The 13983-nt window shown below is 37.4% G+C and overlaps 1 protein-coding gene across 1 annotated transcript in view; it reads left to right on the top strand.

The window, feature by feature from the left end:
- LANCL2 (LanC like 2) overlaps positions 1–13983 on the top strand; it is a 108588-nt gene that overhangs the window by 60541 nt on the left and 34064 nt on the right. Inside the window, exons 3-5 of the mRNA XM_043442162.1 lie at positions 10837–11044; positions 11904–12051; positions 13401–13547. Coding sequence (XP_043298097.1) covers positions 10837–11044; positions 11904–12051; positions 13401–13547 — 503 coding nt within the window. The remainder of the gene's footprint in view (positions 1–10836; positions 11045–11903; positions 12052–13400; positions 13548–13983) is intronic.

The following is a 13983-nucleotide window of genomic DNA, read 5'->3' as shown; positions in this document are numbered from 1 at the left end:
TCCCAAAGAGATTCAACTCAAAGAAGATGTTACTGAGACACATTGTAATAAAACTGTCTAAAATCAAAGACAATTTCTGAAGCAGGAAACAAAAAACTACTTACATGCAAGTTCAGTTCAGTCGCTCAGTCGTGTCCGACTCTTTGCCACCCCATGAACCGCAGCACGCTAGGCCTCCCTGTCCATCACCAACTCCTGGAGTTTACTCAGACTCATGTCCATGGAGTCGGTGATGCCATCCAACCATCTCATCCTCTGTCATCCCCTTCTCCTCCTGCCCCCAATCCCTCCCAGCATCAGGGTCTTTTCAAATGGGTCAACTCTCTGCATCAGGTGGCCAAAGTATTGGAGTTTCAGCTTCAACATCAGTCCCTCAAATGAACACCCAGGACTGATCTCCTTTAAGATGGACTTGTTGGATCTCCTTGCAGTCCAAGGGACTCTCAAGAGTCTTCTCCAACACCACAGTTCAAAAGCATCAATTCTTCAGCATTCAGCTTTCTTTATAGTCCAACTCTCACCTCCATACATGACTACTGGAAAAACCATAGCCTTGACTAGACAGACCTTTGTTGGCAAAGTAATGTCTCTGCTTTTTAATATCCTGTCTAGGTTGGTCATGACTTTCCTTCCAAGGAGCAAGTATCTTTTAATTTCATGGCTACAATAACCATCTGCAGTGATTTTGTAGCCCAGAAAAATAAAGTCAGTCACTGTTTCCCCATCTATTTGCCATGAAGTGATGGGACCGGATGCCATGATCCTAGTTTTCTGAATGTTGAACTGTAAGCCAACTTTTTCACTCTCCTCCTTCACTTTCATCAAGAGGCTGTTTAGTTCTTCTTCACTTTCTGCCATAAGGGTGGTGACATCTGCATATCTGAGGTTATTGATATTTCCCTGGCAGTCTTGATTCCAGCTTGTGCTTCCTCCAGCCCAGCATTTCTCATGATGTACTCTGCATATAAATTAAATAAGCAGGGTGACAGTATACAGCCTTGACGTACTCCTTTTCCTATTTGGAACCAGTCTGTTTTTCCATGTCCAGTTCTAACTGTTGCTTCCTGACCTGCATACAGGTTTCTCAAGAGATAGGTCAGGTGGTCTGGTATTCCCATCTCTTTCAGAATTTTCCACAGTTTATTGTGAATCCCACAGTCAAAGGCTTTGGCATAGTCAATAAAGCAGAAATAGATGTTTTTCTGGAACTCTTTTGCTTTTTCGGCAATCCAGCAGATGTTGGCAATTTGATCTCTGGTTCCTCTGCCTTTTCTAAAAGCAGCTTGAACATCTGGAAGTTCACGGTTCATGTATTGCTGAAGCCTGGCTTGAAGAATTTTGAGCATTACTTTACTAGCATGTGAGATGAGTGCAAAGTAACCCCCAGTAAAGCTACCAGAAGATTTCTCGGTAGAAACCTTGCAGGCAAGAAGAGAATGGATTGGTGTATTCAAAGTACTTAGAGAAAAAAAGAAAATCCAAACAAAAATACTTAACTTGGCAGTCTGCGCATGAGAAATGAAGGAGAAATAAAGACTTTCATAAACAAACAAAATCTGAGGGAGTTCATCATAACTGACCTGCTTTACAGGAAATACTGAAATTAGTTCTTCAAACTAAAACAAAAGGATGCTAATTAGTAACATGAAAATCTAAAACACACTGTTATAAGCAAGTGTGTAGTCAAATCCAAATACTACAGTAATGTAATGTGGTCATGTAGTACTGAATTGTATTAATACTACAAAGGTTTTAACAGAAATAGTAAAATTAACTATAGCTACATAACATAAAATATGTATAGGAATTCATGATATCAGAAACATAAAATGGGAGAGAGGAGAGTTTTTGTATCAACTTAAAATAGAGTGTTATGTTTAATGTAAATATTATAGTAACACAAAGCAAAAACCTATAGTAGATACACAAAAATTGTTTTTAAAAAGGAATTTAAGCATTCCAATAGGGACAGTCATCAAATCACAAGGGAAGACAGCTGGAGAGCAGGAAAGGAACTATGGAGCAGCCAGAGAAATAAGATGGCATTAGTACATGCTTACATATCATCACTAAGTACTTTAAATATAAATGGATTAAATTCTAAAGTCAAAGACAGAGTGGTTGAATGGATTAAGAAAAAACCAATATCCGGTAACTATCCTCCAATTAAATAATTAAAAAAAAAACAATAAAATTCAAAAGTCTGAATTCTCACAGACTTTTTATTTGTATTATTTTTACTACTATAAAGTTAAACTTGAAAAGTCTCAAATGTTTGGAAGTTAACATAGTTTCAAATAATGCGAAAGGAAAAATCAAAACTCAAAATTATTTTTAACTGAATGATAATAAAATACAGTATTTGAAGTTCATGGGCTATAGGTAAGGTTAAGGTAGAATATTACACTGGATAATATTTAATCATCCTTGAATGCTTAGAACAAACCTGCTTGGTCATGATGTGTTATTCTCCTAAAATAGATCACTAGATTTCACTTAGGATTTTTGCATTTAAGCCCACAAGTCTGGTATCCTGTTTTCATTGTTTATGCTTTTTGTCTGATTTTGAAATTAAAAATTACACTGTCATTAAAGAACTGTTTGGAAGATTTTAAAAAGACACACAATATGCTGCTTACAAGAGACTCATGTCAGTTTTATGGACATAGGCTGAAAGTGGAGAGCTGGGAAATTATATTCCATGCAACTGGAAATGAAAATAGAGCCAGAGCAAGTATACTTATCTGAGAACAAATAGACTTTAACTCCAAAAACTTTAACAAGAAACGAAGATGGTCATTATATAATGATAAAGGAGTCAGTTCATCAAGAGAATATAACAGTTGTAATTATGTATTATGCAGGCAACATCAGAGTACTTAAAAATGCGAGTGCTAACAATTCTAAAGAGGAAAATATACAACAGTGAAGCAATAATAGGGGACTTCAAGATCCCCTCTTCCAACACTGGACAGATGATACAGATTATCAATGGGAAACATTAGAATTGAGCCACACTTTAGACCAAATGGATCTAACAGACATATACATTGTGTTCATTAGCAGCAGAACACATTCTTCTCAAGTGCATGTAGAACATTCCTCAGGATGATCATGTGTTACACTCAAAGCAAGTCTCAAGAAATTTAAGAAGATAGAAATTATATCAAGTATCTTTTCCAGCCACAGTGGTACGAAACTGGAAATCAGTAATAGTGGGAAAACTGGAAAGTTCATGACTATCAAGGTATTAAACAGAAAGCTCCTGAGCAACCAATGGATCAAAGAATAATCAAAAAATATCTTGAAACAAATTAAAATGGGAGCACAACATGTTGAAACTTAACAGGATGCATGCAACAGAAGCAGTTCTAAGAGCTTGCACTAAACAGCTACGTTAAGAGAAAAGAAAGGTCTTAAATAAAAAACATAACTTTACATCTCAAGGAACTAGAAAAACAAGAACAAACTAAACCCGAAGATAGGAGAAAAGATATAAGAAAGATCAGAGCAGAAATATAAATGAAATAGAAACCAGAAAGCAATCGAAAAGATCAGTGAAACTAAAAGTTGATTTTTTGAGTATGTAAACATAATAGGCAGTTTACCAAGCCTAGCTAAGAAAACGAGCGAAGATCCAAATAAAATCTGAAATAAAAGACTTGGTACCACAAAAATGCAAAGGATCATAAAACATTACTATGAACAATTATAAGCCAACAAATTGGATAACCCAGAAGGAATGAATCAGTTCTTAGAAACTTACAACCTGCCAAGGCCGGGTTATGAAGAAATAGGAATCCTAAACAGACCAGTAATGAGTAAGAAAATAGAATCTATAGTCATAAACCTCCCAATGAAAGCCTAGGACCTGATGACTTTAATGATGAATTCTGTCAGACATTTGAAGAATTAATGTCAGGCCCTCTCAAACTGTTCCAAAAAAAACTGAAGTAAAGAAGAAAGCTAAAGGTCAATATCTCTGATAAACATAGATACAAAAATCCTCAACAAAATACCAGAAAATGCAATTCAAGAGCACATTAAAAGAGTATACATCATCAATGAGATTTATCCCAGGTATGCTGGGATGTTTCAACACACACACACAAGGCAATAAATAGGACACAACATTAAAAGAATGAAGGATAAAAATCATGATCATCTCAGTAGATGCAGAAAAAAACATTTGCTAACGTTCAGTGTACTTTCATCATAAAAATTCAACAAATTTGGTAAAGAATGTACCTCAACATATTTAGTAATGAAAGTAATATATAATAAGTCCACAGCTATGATCATAATGGATAATACTTACACTCAGCTAACAATACTCAGCATTTTCTCTAAGATAAGAACAAGATAAGGATATTCAATCATGTCAATTCTGTTTAACCTAGTACTGAAAATTCTAGCTGGAGCAGTTAGGCCCACCCAAAAATAAATAAACAAAAGTCATCCAAATCAGAAGTAAACTTGCTTCTGCTCACAGATGACATGATCTTATATGTTAAAAACCCTGAAGATCCATCAAAAAATTGTTAGAACCGATTAGTTAATTCAGTAAAGTTGCAGGATACAAAATCAATATACAAATATCAGTTGTTTCTATATATTAAGAAAACTGTTGGAGAAAGAAACTGAGAAAACAATTGTATTTACAGTAACATTGAAGAAAAATCCTTAGGAATTTAAGTAAAGAGATAAAAAACCTTGTACACTGAAAATTACAAGACATTGATGAAAAAAATAAATGCAAAAATATTCTCTGTTCATGGGTTGGAAGCATTAATGTTGTTAAGATACCCACACTACCCAAAGTGATGTATAGATTTATAACAGTCTTTATCAAAATTCTAATGGCATTTTTCAGAGAAATTGAAAATCAATTCTAAAATTTATATGAAACAACAAAAGACCCAGAATAGTCAAAGCAATCTTGAGAAAGAAAAGCTAAGCTGGTGGCATCATACTTTCTGATTTTAAAATATATTGCAGTGGTATGGTAATCAGAACAGTATGTTACTGACATAAAAACAGGCAGAGAGACCAGTGGAACAGAATACAGAGCCCAGGAATAAACACATGCATAAATGGGCACCCAGAACACACAGTGGGGAAAATACCTTAATAAATGGTGAAAATTGCAAAAGAGTCAAACTGGATCCCTGTCTTACACTGCTCTCAAAAATTAACTCAAAGTGGATTACAGGCTTAAATATGTAAGGCCTGAAACCATCAAACTCCTAGAAGAAAACAAAGGAAAAGCTTCTTGACATGGGTCTTAGCAGTGATTTCTTTGGATATGACACCAACAGCACGGGCAGCAAGAGCAAACAAACTGCATGTTAAGTTGCTTCAGGCGTGTCAGACTCTGCGGACTGTGGCCCGCCAGGCTCCTCTGTCCATGGCATTCTCCAGGCAAGTGGACCGGATTGCCGTGCTCTCCTCCAGGGGATCATCCTGAACAGGGATCGAACCTGTGTCTCTTAGGTCTCCCGCACGGGCAGGTGGGTTCTTTTCCCCTACTGTCACCTGGGAAGCCCCTGCACAGGGAAACAGCGTGAAAAAACATTTGGAAACCACATATCTGCTAAGAGGTTGGTCTCCAAAGTATATTGGGAATTTTTATAAAACTCAATAGCAAAAAGTAAATAGTTAAAACATGGGCAAAGGACCTGAGTGGACATTTATTTTCCAAAGAAGACATATATATTGCTGGCACATATATGAAAAAGTGTTCAGCATCACTAATTATCAGTGAAATGAAAATCAAAACCACAGATACTACCTTACACCTGTTAGGAAGGGTTTTATCAAAAAGACTAGAGAGAGTGTTGGTGAGGATTTGTGGAAAAGGAGACTGTCGTACTTGTTGGGAATGTAAATTCTCACAGCCACTGTGGAAAACAGTATGGAGGTTCCTCAAAAATAAAAATAGAATCATATGATTCAGCAGTCTCGCTTCTGGGGAAGTCTGTATCTCGAAGAGATGTCTGCACCACCATGTTCATAGCAGCATTGTTAACAATAGCCAAGATATCAGAACAACCTTAATACCCTTCCATCCTTGAATGGATAAAGAAGTTGTGATCTATCTACCTGTATATCTTTCTATCTAACTGTATCTAATGGAATGTTACATTGTATATGAATGCAGTGTTCAGCCATGAGAAAAAATGAAATCCTGTCCTTTGTGACAATATGGATGGTCCTAGGGGACATTATGCTAAGTGAAAATCCTGACAGAGAGGGACACAAACTATATGATCTCTCATATATATATATAAATTCTAAAACAAACAGAATGTCAGACTCATGGAAACAGAAGAGAAAGATGTACTACTAGAGGCTGTGTGGTAGGGGAAATGAGGAAATCGTGGTCAAACGGTACAAGCTTGCAGTTATTAGATATACCAGCTCTATCGGTCTAATGTACGGCATGGGACTACAGTTCACATACTGTTTTGTATACTTATGATTTTCCAAGAGAGTAGATTTTAAGCATTCTCATGCACACACATACATTCACCATACCTCAAATGATAACTGTGTGGGGGTAATGGATAAGTTAACCTGATCGTGGTAATATTTCCACAATGTCAGATCATCCTTTTGTACACTTTAATGTAGGCAGTTTTATGTATACAGATTTATTTATCAGTTCAGTTCAGTCACTCAGTTGTGTCTGACTCTTTGGGACCCCATGAACCACAGCTTGCCAGGCCTCCCTGTCCATCACCAACTCCCGGAGTTTACCCAAACTCATGTCCATTGAGTCGGTGATGCCATCCAACCGTCTCATCCTCTGTTGTCCCCTTCTCCTCCTGCCCTCAATCTTTCCGAGCATCAGGGTCTTTTCAAATGAGTCAGCTCTTTGCATCAGGTGGCCAAAGTAGTGGAGTTTCAGCTTCAACATCAGTCCTTCCAATGAATATGCAGAACTGATTTCCTTTAGGATGGACTGGTTGGATCTCCTTGCAGTCCAAGGGACTGTGAAGAGTCTTCTCCAACACCACGGTTCAAAAGCATCAATTCCTCGGCGCTCAGCTTTCTTTATAATCCAACTCTCACATCCATACATGACTACTGTAAAAACCATACCCTTGACTAGACAGACCTTTGTTGGCAAAGTAATGTCTCTGCTTTTCAATATGCTGTGTAGGTTGGTCACAACTTTCTTTCCAAGGAGTAATCGTCTTAATTTCATGGCTGCAATCACCATCTGCAGTGATTTTGGAGCCCCAAAAAATAAAGTCAGCCACTGTTACCCCGTCTATTTGTCATGAAGTGATGGGACCAGATGCCATGATCTTAGTTTTCTGGATGTTGAGCTTTAAGCCAACTTTTTCGCTCTTCTCTTTACCTTTTATCAGGAGGTTCTTTAGTTCTTCTTCACTTTCTGCCATAAGGGTGGTGTCATCTGCATATCTGAGGTTATTGATATTTTTCCTGGCAATCTTGATTCCACCTTGTGCTTCCTCCAGCCCAGCATTTCTCATGATGTACTCTGCATATAAATTAAATAAGCAAGGTGACAGTATACAGTCTTGGCGTACTCCATTTCCTATTTGGAACCAGTCTGTTGTTCCATGTCCAGTTCTAACTGTTGCTTCCTGACCTGCATACAGGTGTCTCAAGAGGCAGGTCAGGTGGTCTGGTATTCCCATCTCTTTCAGAATTTTCTACAGTTTATTGTGATCCACACAGCCAAAGGCTTTGGCATAGTCAATAAAGCAGAAATAGATGTTTTTCTGGAACTCTCTTGCTTTTTCAATGATCCAATGGATGTTGGCAATTTGATCTCTGGTTCCTCTGCCTTTTCTAAAACCAGCTTAACATCTGGAAGTTCATGGTTCACATATTGCTGAAGCCTGGCTTGGAGAATTTTGAGCATTTCTTTACTAGTGTGTGAGATGAGTGCAGTTGTGTGGTAGTTTGAGCATTCTTTGGCATTACCTTTCTTTGGGATTGGAATGAAAACTGACCTTTTCCAGTCCCGTGGCCACTACTGAGTTTTCCAAATTTGCTGGCATATTGAGTACAGCACTTTCACAGCATCATCTTTTAGGATTTGAAATAGCTCAATTGGAATTCCATCATCTCCACTAGCTTTATTCATATCGATGCTTCCTAAAGCACACTTAACTTCACATTCCAGGAAGTCTGGCTCTAGGTGAGTGATCACACCATCGTGGTTATCTAGGTCGTGAAGATCTTTTTTGTACAGTTCTTCTGTGTATTCTTGCCACCTCTTCTAAATATCTTCTGCTTCTGTTAGGTCCATACCATTTCTGTCCTTTATTGAGCCCATCTTTGCATGAAATGTTCCCTTGGTATAATTTTCTTTACGAGATCTCCAGTCTTTCCCATTCTGTTGTTTTCCTCTATTTCTTTGCACTGATCACTGAGGAAGGCTTTCTATCTCTCCTTGCTATTCTTTGGAACTCGGCTTTTAGATGGGTATATCTTTCCTTTCTCCTTTGCTTTTTGCTTCTCTTCTTTTTACAGCTATTTGTGAGGCCTCCTTAGATAGCCATTTTGCTTTTCTGCATTTCTTTTTCTTGGGGATGGTCTTGCTCCCCGTCTCCTGCACAATGTCACAAACCTCTGTCCATAGTTCGTCTGGTACTCTGTCTATCAGATCTAGTCCCATAAATCTATTTCTCACTTCCACTGTATAGTCATAAGGGATTTGATTTAGGTCATACCTGAATGGTCTAGTGGTTTTCCCTCCTTTCTTCAATTTAAGTCTGAATTTGGCAATAAGGAGTTCATGATCTGAGCCACAGTCAGCTTCCAGCCTTGTTTTTGCTGACTGTATAGAGCTTCTCCATCTTTGGCTGTAAAGAATATAATCAATCTGATTTCGGTATTGGCCATCTGGTGATGTCCATGTGTAGAATCTTCTCTCATGTAGTTGGAAGAGGGTGTTTGCTATGACCAGTGCGTTCTCTTAGCAAAACTCTATTCGCCTTTGCCCTGCTTCATTCTGTTCTCCAAGGCCAAACTTGCCTGTTTCTCCAGGTGTTTCTTGACTTCCTACTTTTACATTCCAGTCCTCTATAATGAAAGGACATCTTTCGTCAGTTGTACCTCAGTAAAACTGGAGGAAATGAACAATGAACAGTAAAAGAGACCCATGGCGGGTTCAAGTCAATGTACGGCAAAACCAATACAATGTTGTAAAGTAAAATAAATAAATAAAAGAGTCAGTGTTTTTGTTTTTTAAAGAACAGGGAATCTCAGTGCTATCTTACACTGTTTCAGAGAACAGGAAAATAAGGAATACTTCTCATTGTTTTATGAAGCAAGGTTAATACTGGTGCCAAAACTGATATAAAGATTTACTAAAAAGAAAAGAAAAAATAAATGCAGCTCAATCTTACTAGTTATTAATTTTGATAGTTACAATGTTAATTTGGCTTCTAAGAAAAGATTTGTATATTTTTGATTTTCATACTTAAGTATTCAGGGACAGAATATCATGGTGACTTCTTTTTTTATACTTTGCCTGTCATCATTTACGTTAAAATACTTAAGCTTTGAATTTCTATAACCTTAGATTTTTAGGTTCATAGATTGACCAGATCATCATCCTATTTTTAGGGGTTTCTGAGTCAGTAAGGAAGTACTGGTGAACCTTTTATAGTGATTATTATATTTGAAATTTGTTGGTATTGAACTTGTTTTCTATATGTTTATAATTTCAGTTTTTGAATACAGAAAACACTCACTTGAAATCATATGCAAATCATATGGAAGGATCTTTTTTAGGGCTTATAAATGTGCTCTTTTTGTATCTGTTTTACACAATGACTTGTAAAAACAATGGATAATGACAAAAGGACTTCTCAAAAAATATATGTGGGTGTTGAGTTAATCTGAAAGGGAAGTAGGATACCTTGAATAGCAAAATTAAAGAAGAAAGAAGCTACCTATTTTGAGAAGTTTAAAAAGAAGAATGAAAAATAAAAAGTGAAAGTAGGATATCAGATAACAGAATATTAGTGAAACTCAATTCAAACATTAATAGATTTTTTTTTTTTTTGGCCTTTGACCAGCATATCATTTTTAAATATACTTTTCCTGAGTATATTTTATTAGGTGTATATTTATACAGATTGATTTATTATTTAGCTGTCACATTGACTTCCTGAGCCCAGGAATAATAACATGCTTCCTTAGAAGCCTTATAGTTCATCCCTCTTAGATTTTCAGAAAAAGACACCTCTCTGGTTCCCTTGAGTAACCAGATCTGTTCTTTAATCTAACATAGGAAAGTTGGATAGGTGATAAGCTATGTCTTGTGAATTCACTACCTTAAACTGCATCATGTGGCTCTTCCATAAATGATGAGCTGGATAACTTGTTGGTTGGTCACTAAAGAAAATGGAAAAATTGTGATAGATATTGGAAAGAAGAGGGTATAAAATTCAGAAAAGCAATCATGTAATTTGACATAAGATAGGAGGACGACATTATTATATGAGAAGTAAGAAGAAAGGGACCCAAGTTAGCAAAGGAAAATAAGTACAACCTTGAGAGAAATAAAAATTGAAGGGGAATGAGTGGCAAGTCCTACATTTCTCTTATCTAGGAGTTACTAAATCATTGTGTTAGAGCAATTGGCAACATTTAAACTTGTCTAAATTTTTTTCTACCCTGTTTTTTTTTCCCCTCATTTTTAAGAAACATGTGATTTTTTTTTTTTATGTTACCCCTTCAAAAGTGTAGACTTTGTGTAGGAGTTTCATGTAATTGTGAATTTAATGTCCAGTGAATTAATGTCCTGTAATGCTTGTCTTTTTTTGTGGGGGTGGGGGACTATTCCAGGCATAGCCCTTCTGTACCTGCAGTTATACCGGGTTACATGTGACCAGTCCTATTTGCTTCGATCCCTGGATTATGTAAAGAGAACACTTCGGAATCTGAGTGGCCGAAGGGTCACTTTCCTCTGTGGAGATGCTGGGCCCCTGGCCGTCGGAGCTGTTGTGTATCATAAACTCAAAAGTGACTGTGAGTCCCAGGAATGCATCACAAAGTGAGTTTTTACTACTGCAAATGTTTTTTCCAAATTCTCAGTATTGATGTGGAAAGAAACTCAAAAAACGAAAATGAATTTCTCTTTTAATTCACCTGCTCTTGCAAATAGTTCTTTCCAAGTAGAAAAAAGTTTGAAAATTAATCTTGAGCCTGATTGGGCTCAATACTGGGATTGTTTGCTCCTTTTCTATCCAAGCATGTGTTTGTCTTAATCTGAGGGAAGAGAGTAAACATGTTTTTTCCTAAGTAATTTTTGGTTGCCTTCAGTGCATGAAAATTAGCTTATATGCCTTAGATTCACTATAATAACTGAGTTATTCTTAGGTTCAGTTGTTATGAAACATAGAGAATGTAAGCTTTTACATATATTGGTTTGTATTCTCTTTTGAATCAGACCCATGGTCTCCTACTAGCCATGGTCTAGTGAAGTGTCTGGCTTGTGCTGGTCAGTTAATGTTTGTTAAAGATGGGGTGACTCAAGCTAATTCTCAAGCATTGGCTACATTTTAGTAAGATTTTTACTAAAATTTGTAATCACTTTCTTGTATTTCTGGGTTTCAAAACTGAGTATCTTCTCTTATATGTATATATTCCTATAAAGTTTAGATATATTAGTAAACGTAGAACTTTTGAACAGCAAGATGTGTTATTACTAATTTTTATATCTGAGAGAGAAGTTTTTGTTTGGTTTTGTAGTGGAAGTTTTTGTTGTTTTCCCTCTTTTTTGATGTTTTTAAAAATCACTTTTAAATGAAAAATAATAACAGATAATTCCTAAAGTGATAGGGTTACTTGCAGTTTTAGGAAGAGGTATTTTAGACATTCTCTGGGTGAACAGAATTTTTCTTGTTGGGTAGACTTTTGCAACTCCAGAGAACCATCGTCTGTCGAGATTCAGACCTTCCTGATGAGCTGCTTTATGGACGGGCAGGTTATCTGTATGCCTTACTCTACGTGAACACGGAGATAGGTCCAGGCGCTGTGTGTGAGTCAGCTATCAAAGAGGTACTGTGGGGCCGTGGGTTGGGGAGTCCTCTCCTATCCATCAGGCAGCCTGTCTGCTAGCAGAGTTATAGTAGTGACTGGACTCTGCCTCTAGGTAAGAGTAATTTCCTAAGGCCTCTCACAAAATTAATAAATAGCTCCTTTATTTTTTCTTCTGGGGATTTTTTTTTTTAATTAAGTTTGTATTCATTCAGCTGTTTTTACTAAAACCACACAGTAGCTTAAAGAAGAATGTTTATTTCTCTTTCATGAGGTGTCTGAACTGATAGGCAATCAAGGTGACTATGGCTAGGGACCAGCTTCCCTCTTGTTCTGCCTTATCCTTGGGCCACGCCCTTACCTGCAGGGCGCTGAGATCCTCAGTCCAGCGCGTGGTGAGGACGTGGAGGAACTGGAAGTTGCCCACCTCACTTGTGCACACATCCTGCTTCTAGAACTCCGTCAGATGACTGTGTCCCCCTGTCTGTATCTCTGAGGCTATATGTCTCACTAAAACTTGGAGCCCTGTTAGCAAAAGTATGAGGGGAGAGAGGATATGAGGAAACAGTTAAATACTACTTTGCCACATAGTCATTCTAAAATCCTGCAGCAAACCTCATTGCTGGAGTCTTTCATAAATAAAGCCAGTTCCTCCAGCATTGATGGATGTACAGTTATCCCTTAGTACCTGCTGGGGATTGATTCCAGGACCCCCTCTGGATACCAAAATGCCAGGATGCTGAAATCTCTTAATAAAGTGATGTAGTATTTGCATGTAAGCTATGCATATCCTCCTGTGTACTTTAAATCATCTCTAGATTACTTTTCATACCTAACACCATGTAAATGCTATGCAAACAGTTGCCCCCATGCAGCCAATTCAAGTTTTTCTTCTTGGAACTTTCTGGAATATATCTTCCCTAATATTTTTTTCAGAGGTTGGTTGAATCCACGGTGTGAAACCCGCAGCAGATGTGGAGGGCCAACTGTACTTGCCTTTTGGGGGGAAATATTGAGTCTAAGTAGTCCAGGATAGTTTTTATAGGAGGTTTTTCTAGGTTCTAGTAAACTGTCCATTCAAAGACCTTTTGATCTCTTGGTTCTACTTCTTAATATCTTTTTCTATTCTGAGATTGTCTTCTGATTTCTCCATGACTGTATTTATTGATTAATAGAATAAAGATAATGGTGCTTATCATTTCAGATTAAGTCATCTATGTATTAAAGATTTGCAGATTAAGTAGTCTATGTATACAAAGATTTTCAGATTAAGTAGTCTATGTATATAAAGACATGCTGTTATTGTTAATTAGACTAAAACAGACTGCATGTAAGTTTTCTAGACTTTCTCTGTCTCCTCATCTGTGTAGGTAGTCAGTGCCATCATTGAATCTGGCAAAGCTTTGTCCAGGGAAGAGAAGAAGATGGAGCGCTGTCCCCTGTTGTATCAGTGGCACAAGAAGCAGTATGTTGGAGCAGCCCATGGAATGGCCGGGATCTACTACATGTTAATGCAGGTGAGTGATAGCCTGTAACACCAGTGCGGCAACCACATTATGAAATGCGAGGTTGAATCAAGAATGGGAACTGAAATTCTACTACAAACCAAGCAGGCTGAAGTGAAATAAGACTCCTCAGGCAGGGGCTTCCTGAGAGAGAGTGCATTCTGCGTGCAGTTTTATGCTGGATAAGGTGGCTGTGGCCCACACTTTATTTCTGTCCATTTTTCCCTGCTCTTTTAATTGGGGAAAACCTTCAAGAAGCAGAAGAGGCTTCTAGAATGCAGACTAGGGCAGAGGCTTTTTCATATTCAAATAACCCCAACTTGCTATCAGTTGTGTTGCAAATTTTTAACTCGTTTGTTATTATGGTCATGATCTTGTCTCTGAATCACCCCTGATGTCTGCTGAATCACGTACTGATAGTCAAAGACCTCGCACCAAATACTGCTTC

The sequence above is a fragment of the Cervus canadensis genome, chromosome 22, assembly GCF_019320065.1.
Source record: "Cervus canadensis isolate Bull #8, Minnesota chromosome 22, ASM1932006v1, whole genome shotgun sequence".
Lineage (NCBI taxonomy): Eukaryota > Metazoa > Chordata > Mammalia > Artiodactyla > Cervidae > Cervus > Cervus canadensis.
This window is presented reverse-complemented; position numbering and strand designations above follow the sequence as displayed.